Source organism: Cibotium barometz, chromosome 40 (genome assembly GCF_041138505.1).
Source record: "Cibotium barometz isolate CiBa-2024 chromosome 40, ASM4113850v1, whole genome shotgun sequence".
Classification (NCBI taxonomy): Eukaryota; Viridiplantae; Streptophyta; class Polypodiopsida; order Cyatheales; family Cibotiaceae; genus Cibotium; species Cibotium barometz.
Genome location: NC_141085.1, coordinates 35,999,401 through 36,010,249, shown reverse-complemented (window position 1 = coordinate 36,010,249; position 10,849 = coordinate 35,999,401). Strand labels below are relative to the sequence as shown.

The 10,849-nt window shown below is 45.1% G+C and overlaps 1 protein-coding gene across 3 annotated transcripts in view; it reads left to right on the top strand.

Moving 5' to 3' along the window:
* Nucleotides 1-1,654: 1,654 nt before the first annotated feature.
* The window catches only part of LOC147615452 (uncharacterized), a 52,963-nt gene continuing 43,768 nt past the window's right edge, over nt 1,655-10,849 (top strand). For 2 of the 3 annotated variants that reach the window (XM_086779561.1, XM_086779562.1), the window contains exons 1-2: nt 1,666-2,456; nt 3,157-3,282. In XM_086779561.1, coding sequence (XP_086635687.1) covers nt 2,107-2,456; nt 3,157-3,282 — 476 coding nt within the window. In that variant the 5' untranslated portion in view covers nt 1,666-2,106. Of the gene's footprint in view, nt 2,457-3,156; nt 3,283-10,849 lie in introns of all 3 variants that reach the window. The other variant, XM_086779560.1, reaches the window with a different exon arrangement.

Below are 10,849 nucleotides of genomic sequence, written 5' to 3'. Positions count from 1 at the left end.
TCCTGTTGTGACTGCCCATGATTTATGTTTTCAAAATGGCCTACACCCTAGCCTCTAGATGATGATCTGCCTCTACCTCTACTTATATCTGAGTAGAAGGCCTACTCATGTGAATTTCTAGAAGGATGAACCTACACCAATATTTATCTCCTCGTGGATGAGGAGAGCAATTAGCTCCTAAAAATCAGGAAAGTTTTATCAAACTCCAATGGAGATGTGAAATTGATAATATGTTCTTAACAAGACCATTTAAGGTCACCAATAACATATAATCGTCATCTACTGGTGATCCAATAGAAGCAAGGGAATCTACAAGCCCTTTAACCTGCACTTAGTAATCATTTATACTTAGCTTCCCTCTAGTCACATTATGCAGCTCTTGCTTTAGTTGCATCTTTCGAGTTTGAGTGTATTCTGAGATGGGTTCTACTAGCCCTTGCCCACACAATCTTTGGTTCCTCTTGAATTAGGTCTAGAGAGGGGGCATCCCCTCCATCAATGCTTGTACTAGGGCTTGGGCCTGTCCCACAATCTCTGATCTTTCCTTTCTTTGAGCATTTGGCTTTAGGATTGGCTCTCTTTTCTAATGTCTTTGTTTTACTAGGGCCCTTCTAGCACCTAATTTTAGGTTTGGCCCTCTTTTCTAGTGTCTTTATTCTACTAGGGCCCTTCTAGCATCTAATTCTTATTTTTGTTGGTTATAGATCTATATTTTTTTTTGGGACTCCCTGAACTTCATTTCTACTTCCATCAATTTACTCATAGGAAAAAAGGTTTCTCTTATTCTAGCGATACTCTATGCATCCCTCTTAATCCTTGGAGTGTAAGAGATTGGCTCTTGAGAATGGTTAAAGGTTTCCCTATGTACAAAATTTTGAAGGGAGGTGTTGCTTGTGTAATTCCTCTTTCTATTTTGGGAACCTTGAAATACCTCATTGGGCAAAGTGAGCCTCTTGATCTACATTCGACTGCATCTTGAGTAAATCTTTAATAGTGTTCAATGGGCCATCGAATAGTGTAGGGGAGTTAGAAACTCTCTTCTCCATTCGCTCACATCAACCATATGAGTGTCTTCCATGCACTCTTCTCTACTGGTCTGGCTTAAATGTAAGCTTCTCTAGATAAACACACTTTGATGCGTGCTAACCAAAGGGCCGAATCTAATACTCCTCTGGTAGGAAGATCCTTGGTAATAACTATCCTTTGAAGTGACTTTGGATCTCCCATAATTTTTCTCGATCCCATAATTTTTCTCGATCTCAAGTGTATGAAAGGGTGTTTTAGCAAGCCATTATCTTTTTCTAGACCCAAAGTTTTATTTGTGAACCTTTGGTTACCCAAAGGTAAAGTTATTCACAACGTGAATAACAACTCTATTTTTTCATGTCCAACTTTTTCACTTATCCCTCAAGCTCAAGGTTAGCCTTCTGATCAACATTGTTTCCTTAGACTAGGCATCATTCACAAATAGGTTACCTCAAAAGATAATCAAGGCATGAAAATCAAAAGATAATCATGCGTGAATAACCCCAAATAGTCAAGATCGTGAAAAACTCTACAGGCTCTATCCTTTCATTATTTTGTGTGTGTAGCCACCCTTAGCCCTTTTGTCGTACATGGCAATTTGGCGTTGCCTTTGGCCCCACCTAGAATCTTATCAATTTTGTTGCTCGAATAAAGAAAGAAAATTGTAACCCAAGAGCGTATTGAGATGGCGGAACTGGGCGTTACACTGCACCCTGCGCAGGAAGGCTCGACAGGGAGCTCGACCGTAGACCGTAATTGCGTCGAGGCGTTCTGACGCACACACGGAAATTAGGGTTTCGCGACTGAATGAAAAGGGCCCTGATGATGTATACAAACAAATCACGATTTTGATACAAGTCAACTACACAGACGAGGGTCGGGGTTCTTGTGAAAAGACAGAAATTAGGGTTTTGAAGACTGGATATTAGGATCTCCACTGCTGAAGAGACAGGATGCATTAGGAACTAGGGTTTCTTGCTGCATAAGAAGCTGTTCTCACGGTGCATTCACGAGTATGAAACGGGATGGCCTGCTTCTGAAAGCTGCACTGAAGGTTTGAGGCGAAAAAAGCCACACACAATGTCTTGCTTCAGCGTTTGCCATGGCTTCTGCAGGCGGAGAAGTCCTAGCTATGGCTTCTCTTCTTTCTCGCATTCTCATATCAGAACCTGCATTGGCAGCAGACATGTCCATGGAAGTGCATCTCTGGAGCAGATCCCTGAAGGAACTTCTCCCATGGAGGCTTACAATCAGCTTGTCAGTTCAGGTGGCATTCGATTCGATGAGCACCAGCTTGAAGCTTTACAACCTCTGGAACGCCTGCACAAGGAGTTGAAAGATTACAGGCCACCATCATTATCATCATACGGCATGGCATCCCGATTTTTGCATGCCCTTCGAGCTTTCAGAACTCCGGTATTGCCCCGCGGGTGCGCCATTCGTATACCTTGACCCGCCCCCCCCCCCCCCCCCCCGCCCCCCTCTTTCCTCCCTCCCTATGTATGCACGCAACTGCAAGCGCTTAAAAAGAGCACATATGCAGTTTCCTACAACAGACGTACATACCTATATATGCATACATACATATATACGTACCTACCTAGATACATTTACACATAGATACCTACCTACCTATCTATCTATATAAATATGTGCGGATGTAAATACATAAAAGACATACCCACCTACCTACAAACATACATGAGAGAGAGAGAGAGAGGAGTTCGGAAAAATATGGCATTTGGATCTGTGGAGTGTATGAGAGTGTTCAAAAACATGGCATTTTCCAAACATGAGTTTCTTGATGTTTGAAAAAAGCATGACGTTTGATCAGCTTCCTTCTGTAGTGCCAGCTTTCATGACGGTGGAGTCTCACCCTCCACCCATAGAGAAAAGATGCATGCCCTTAGATTGTAGTCCATGCCATGCATGCGAATTGGGAACAGGCTAGCCATACTAGGCATCAACATGAAGGCAAGAATTAAGCTGTTTTTCTAAGAGCTTAGCAAAACATCATCAAGTTTTCCTATGGTTGACATGTAGTCGTGTCGGGCCAGGGTAGGCTGTGGATGTCACTGACTTATTGGTTTTAAGGTTTTTCTGCTCTGAATTCAGCATGCTTGGATACAGGGTCTACATTTATGGAGGCGTGGGTACCGGAAAATCCCTTGTGGCTGACATTTTCTACCATTGCAGTCCCGTCAAAAGCAAGCGCCGTGTGCATTTCCATCAATTCATGCTAGACGTGCATAGAAGGTTGGCATTACAATATTTGACATATCAAATAGTTTCAATCAATATTATGCTGGCTGTGGGTTCCAAGACAGACTGAACTCATGTTTGTATTGCCCATTTTTGTGGCATGTGCCTGTGTGTGTGTGCGCGCGCAAGGGCGGGCTAGTTGGTTAGTTTTAGTGCTTTTGCTTTTGTGCCTTACACAAACCACAGAGAGAAGAAGTGGAGACTAGCTAGCCCCATTTGTGCTGTCAGCTGTATGGCCAGCTTGCCTGTAAGCGGCATACTACAGGGACAGGCTGATGGGGCTGTATGGATGGCACTGTGATTGATGTGCAAGTTCCGAGGGCCTCAGGCTGGGGTGTTTGCTGTTTGTGGGCTGATTCATGCAGGGGCTTCATGTACATTTAACCGTTCCTGAAGCCTTCAATTAGCTGGAGCATGGAAAGAGGGTGTAGCCTAGGTGTAGGACAAGAAGTAGTGTGTATGGAGCTTCGCTAGCCCTTGCAGGTTCTGGTCAATGATGGAATGTGGACCAATACTTGAGATTTCTTTATTGGTTTGCATGTACAATTTTTGAAGAAGTTGTGGCCTTGAATGTAACATGCGTACTAATAGCAGAAGACTTAATTGACGATTTATGCTAAGCAAAAACATGGATTAACACTAATCTGGACTTGCTAACGTACGGTATAGAAGACCATAGACCTTCTCCATGTAAAAAGGCACATGAGAACCGCTATTTGCTTCCGTGTGTTACATTGGTATCAGAGCATCAGGCTCAGCAAAGCTAAACACTGATTTAGTCCCATATGATGGTGTACAGGTCCAAGGTACTGGAAAGTACACGGGTACGAAGCCCAAAGCAAGGAACATAGGAACGGGAAGAGCTCCCAGGAGGTTTGTTGGTGGTGTTCCACAAAGCCAAAGGGGATGGTAGTCCTGTGAGCCAGATAGGTTCTCGGGCAACGGTCCCAAGGGAGGATTATCCTCCAAGGGGTGATGTGAGTGCCAGACTCATTTCTCAGGCTTAAAGACCAAGACAGTGTTCAGAGTGAGGGCAGGAACAGATTGGGGATTGGATGGAACAGATGCATAGATCTTATCCAAAGTCAGAGTGGTTTTGGAGACCGGGCCGGGTTTTCGAGAAAAGGGTTGCTAGAGATGGATGGATGACAGAGGGACTTCGGGAAAAGATTGGGATGATGACAGTCATCCAAGAACAGGTTGGAATCCCGTCATCAAGTTTAGCAGAGGGGGATGTCATGTGCATGTTTGCCATGGACATATCCTGGAGCTAATCCTGAAGGGGCAACTTGAAAAACAGATTAGAACCAGGAAGTTTGAGCATGAGGTGCAGATTGGCAAGGGTTGGACTTGGATGTTCCGTCGGTTGCACACAGGAGCTGTCGGTTGAACCAGATAAGAACACAGGAGCTTCGGCGGCTGAGGCGGCTGCAGGCGCATCTTCATTTATGGCATTTATGACCAGTCGGCTGGCCGAGTCGGCCAACACTCCTATGGTCCCAAGGGGCCTATAAATAGGCACAAGTGCTCATTGTTGTAATCATTCATTCCACTAGGGAATGGGTCCAAGTTTAGGACAGATTTTGGTGTATTCCACCTTTTATGTAAGGCAGCCTATGGCCCTAGATTACGGTACCTTTTTGTACCATATGAATATACTGAATTTCCAGCATATCTGTCTCTCTCTACTCTCCCTTCTGTCTGCGTTTTTGCATTAGCATGTTCTAGATGGTGTTTAGGGCTGAAAGAAGACCCCCAGAGCTTTTGTGTGTTACAATAGCACACTTGTCGCGATGAAATTAATGCACAAAACTGAATGTAGATGTGCAGAAAAATAGAGAGAGTGAGAGAGGGAGAAGAGGACACAGTATTGGGTCCCGAATACCCTCTGTAGGGCCCCCACCACGAATGGTGTATTTGCTTTTATTAGAATGATGCAAAATTGAAATAAAAGACTGAACTTGAACCTTCTTGGCTGAGGAGAATCCTCTTCCCTTGACCTTCAATCCTTCACCCCTTTTGCATTAGCTAATCCTTGGCTGTCCTGGCCCTATGATTAGCTTCAGCACTTGGTGAATTATGAGATGAATGGAACTGAATTATGCAATGGGTATTTATACCCCTCAGTGATGCTAGTCGGTTGGATTAAAACCAGTCGGCTGTCTAATAATGGTCCCACGACCTGTAAATTCAGCATTTAATGCTAAATTTCCTGCGCATCACATACGTGGGTTGCTGGCCATAAAGCGCCTCTGTTTCTGGCTGCTGGGCAGCCTGTGGGCTGCCCCACACCTGGCCTACAGTCCTCTAGGGGCTGGTTACCCTATTGGCTACCTGTCCAGGAGCCCTAGGGCTGTCCTACAGCAATTCCATGGCCATCGCATGGCTTGTGGGCATAGCCAAGGCCTTCCTGGTCCCTATGGGGGTGGTTCTACACCTCCCCCATGCCCATATTTGTCCTTGGGGTAGCCCGATGGCCTGGCCCCTTTCCTATATGCAAACCCGAACTGTCTACACAGTGATCTGGCATCCAATATCATATCAGATACACAGAACCACCGACATCATTCCAGAGGGAGACTCGGAGCGTAGACTGGCACTGTTTCATGTGCAGGACAATGCACACCTGACCTCGGACGACTAGAGTGAGACCCTCGTTGACTCGTCTCGGACTGGGGGCTCACATGGGACTAGATTTCCACCCTAGGTCCTGCAGCTTCTGCACATATATGTGTACGTGGCATCCAAGTGTGGGATGCACGTGACATCCCCTTCTGCTTAACTTGACGGAAGCTGCATAGCCTCCAAATAATCTGTCAATAATGCCGCATAGTCGTCGAAAAACTCTTTGTCAAGCCATACCGCTTCGTGGGTCCCTCGGTCCTGAAACTTTGTGAGGAATTGTCTTAGTCTTCGGCCTGAGCCATGCTTGAAGCGGTGCAAAAGGATCTGTTCTGGAACCATAACTTCAGCTTCATCAATAATATCTGGTTCCGCCTGGTCTCTAACGTCTGAAGGGATTGGACTTGCATATGGCTTTAACCAACTGACGTCTGAAGGGATTGGACCTGCATATGGCTTTAACCAACTGACGTGAAACACATCGTGCATAGTCCAACTCGGAGGTAGCTTCAACTTCATGGAAACCTCGTTAATCTTTCTCTGGATGGGAAAAGGTCCGAAGCTCCTGAAAGACAACTTTGGACATCGCTTGCCCACGTGTTTCAACCTTTGCTTCATAATCCGAAGGTACATCCAATCCCCTTCTGAAAACTTCATATCGCTTCGGTCTTTATTGGCCTGTCGAGTGTAGGCCTCTTGCGCTTTAGCCAACCTGTCCTTTACTGACTCCAAAATCTCTTGGTAAGACTCTGTCAAGCTATTCGCTTTAGGTACTGAAGACGAGGTCCTGGTCAATAGCGATTGAAATGGTCTTCCAAATGTTGCCTCATATGGAGTCCTGCTCTGACAAAGTCCATCGAAATATATTGGAAAGGTTCCTCAGGAATTGGCAAGGGCTGTAACAACCCTATCTTCTTTTGACGAGGAGCTTTTGCCTTTTGACAAATATCACAGTGTTGTACTTATGAAAACACATCTCGCCTCATCTTTTGCCAATAATATTGCCGTTCCAATTTCTCCAAAGTCCAATTCATGTCCATATGACCACCAGTAATGGCGTCATGGGCGTCATGGAGAAGTGCTGCCCTGAACGACTTCATGACACATAGTCAACCTTTGTAGAAAAGCCAATCATTGCGTATCAAAAATTGGCAAGGTCCTGTGGCATCCAATGTATTCCCACTGTGTACCGAATTCCTCAGAATTCGCTTATGTGTGCTTCATGTCGTCTAGTCCCGTACCAACAAGGTTGAGTCCCTTCCTGCTCAAAGCATCAGCCACCCACTGGATTGGCCTTTCTTGGAAGGTACTCAATCATACCACCAAATTGCTAGAATATCTGGCTCCAGCGGTGTTGTCGGTCAGTCCACTGTGCACTTGGCATTGTTTGAATCCAGCGTAATGCCTGATGTGGTCAGTGCGAATCTCAAAGTCACGGCCACCATAAAGAAAATGTTTCCAATGTTTCAAGGCCTGTATAACTGCAAGGAGTTCACGATCGTAGACTGACTCTGCGGACAGTAACTTACGAGACATGTAAGCTACTGGATGACCATTCTGTTGTAATACACCGCCAATTGCGATTTTACTCGCATCGCTGATCACCTGAAATGGCTTGTCCCACGAGGTAAGTGATAAACAAGGCGCTTCTGATAAAGCCATCTTGAGGTTGTTGAATGTCTCCAACGCTCGTGGAGCCATTCGAATCTGTTGCCTTCTTGTCTTGACACTCTTTAGCAGATCGGTGAGATCTGCCGAGAGGTCAAAAAACTTGTCTATTTTGGTGGAGTATGCTTGGCATATACCCACAAAGGATCTGATGTTATAAGCAGTCTGAGGTACTTTCCAATTGACAATCTCGGCCACCTTAGCCGGATCAAGTCGAATGCCTTTAGTACTAATTATATATCCAAGGTAATGAACCTCCAACAAATAAAATTCTAACTTTTTCTCATTGACGGAGAGCTCGTTGCTCTCCAAGAACTTCAGGACTTTCTCCACATCAATGTCATGCAGCTCAATCGTAGCTGAAAATACTAGTATGTCGTCCAGAAATATGAACACACACTTTTCAATTAATTCTCGGAACACATGCATCATCATGTGGTTGAACGTAGCTGGGGTGGTCGTCAAGCCGAAAGGCATGACCACAAATTCATAGTGGGCCCGTTCTGTACGGAAGTCTTGGGGATGTTCCCCTCCACAATCCTGACCTGGTGCTACCCACTCTTCAAATCGAGTTTCGAGAATACCTTAGTCCCATTTAACCTCTCGAGAATATAATCTATTCGAGGCATCGAGAATCTACTTTTGATAGTCAGCTTATTGAGTGCACGATAATCGACACACAAACTCGAAGACCCATCTTTTTTCTTGACAAATAGGATTGGTGCTACAAATGGCGACACACGGGCGGATGAAGCTAGATTGCAACAAATCTTGGAGTTGGCGGTCCAACTCCGATTCCATTGCCTTGGAAAGGCGATATGGAAACTTGCTCGGGGGTTCTGAGCCTGGGAGGAGATGACGGGGAGTAAACCAGAATTAGGGTTAGAGTTCATTCATGGGAGACATACACAGAGAAGCAAGGGAGAGAGAGAGAGAGAGAGTTGTGGGGATAAGTCAACTCATGAGGCATGAGTGTGTGACTCCCCTATCACACATGTATATTGCACTAGTACACATAGTGCACTTAGTACATTAAAAGTACTAAGTGTACTATGTACTATAACTTATGGGCTTGTACACACTATAAGGGTGGGCATAACGCCTTTACCCCAACAACCTCCCACTTAAAGGCAAAGTGCCCTTAAGTAAAGGAAAAGAAAAATCAGCATGTACATGATAATATACAAGGCCATATCAAGGCTGAAAATGGCCTCATCCAATGCCCATCAAGTGTCTGCAATGAGCAAACCGCTCCGGAGGGAGTAAACCAGAATTAGGGTTAGAGTTCATTCATGGGAGACATACACAGAGAAGCAAGGGAGAGAGAGAGAGAGAGAGTTGTGGGGATAAGTCAACTCATGAGGCATGAGTGTGTGACTCCCCTATCACACATGTATATTGCACTAGTACACATAGTGCACTTAGTACATTAAAAGTACTAAGTGTACTATGTACTATAACTTATGGGCTTGTACACACTATAAGGGTGGGCATAACGCCTTTACCCCAACAACCTCCCACTTAAAGGCAAAGTGCCCTTAAGTAAAGGAAAAGAAAAATCAGCATGTACATGATAATATACAAGGCCATATCAAGGCTGAAAATGGCCTCATCCAATGCCCATCAAGTGTCTGCAATGAGCAAACCGCTCCGGAGGCAAACTCTTCGTCAACAGATCAGCCGGGTTGTCATCCGTATGAATCTTAACAAGCTGAATTTGCTTGTTCTCTATCACCTCTCTGATGAAGTGATACTTCACATCCACATGCTTCGTCTTTGCATGAAAAACAGGGTTCTTTGCCAACTGAATGGCACTCTGACTGTCACAATGCAACAATGGAATATCCCCTGTATAGCCCAAATCAACCACTAACCGAGATAGCCATAATGCCTCCTTGCAAGCCTCTGTGGCTGCAATATACTCGGCCTCTGTAGTAGATAAGGCTGTGCACTTCTGCATCCTGGATATCCATGACACAGCACCTCCTGTGAATGTAAATACATAACCGGTAGTAGACTTCCGGTTATCTGGATGACCGGCATAATCCGAATCCGTGTAACCATGCACTAATGCATCCTGTTTGCCAAAGCAAATGCACAAATCCTGTGTGCCCTTCAGGTATCTCATGACACCTTTCACTGCTTCCCAATGCTTCTTGCCAGGGTTGGCCATGTATCTAGAAACCACTCCCACTGCAAATGCAATGTCCGGCCTAGTAGCAACCATGGCATACATGAGACTGCCACAAGCTGAAGCATACGGAATCTTGGCCATATCAGCCCTGTCTCTATCTGACTGTGGGCTGTCCATAGCACTGAGTTTCACATATGGAGGCAAAGGAGTACTAGCTTTCTTCCCCCCATCCATATTGAACCTCTGCAAAACTTTGCCAATATATTCCTTCTGAGACAAATACAACACATGCTGATTTCTGTCCCGAAGTATCCGCATACCCAAGATGTGATTTGCATCACCCAGATCCTTCATATCAAAGGTCTGATGCAGCCTCTGCTTCAAGGTATCCATCTCCTTACGAGATTTCTCGGCAATCAACATATCATCAACATACAAGATGAGAATCAATAGACTGCCATCCAAAGCTTTTTTGGTGTACAAGCAGTGATCTATGTCACTTCTCCTGAATTTCTGAGATTTCATGAATGTATCAAATTTATGATGCCTGTTTGAGCCCATAAAGACTCTTTTTCAGCTTGCATACAAGCTTCTCCTTTCCACTTACTGCATAACCCTCTGGCTGCTGCATATATATCTCCTCATGGAGATCACCGTGAAGAAAAGCAGTCTTCACATCCATCTGAATCAAGTCCAGATCATCATGCGCAACCAAAGCCAACACAGCTCTAAGTGTGGTCATTTTGACCACTGGAGAGAAGATCTCCTCAAAGTCCACACCATATTCCTGTTTGAAGCCCTTAGCCACTAACCTGGCTTTGTATCTTGGCTTTGCATCTGGTGCAACTTTGAGCCTGTAAACCCACTTGCATGGCAAAACCTTCTTGCCTGCAGGCAAAGGCACCAACTTCCATGTTTCATTTTTATGCAGAGAATCCATCTCTGACTTCATGGCACGCTCCCATAGAGCCTTGTCTGCCCTCTGTAAAGCCTCTTTGTAACATGAGGGCTCCCCACAGTCAGTAAGCATCAAATAGTCAACCCCTGGAACAAATCTGTCAGGGGCTCTGGAGGGTCTAGTGGACCTCCGTACCCAATGACCATCATTTGCAGGTTGCTGTCCAGCCTGCATATCAC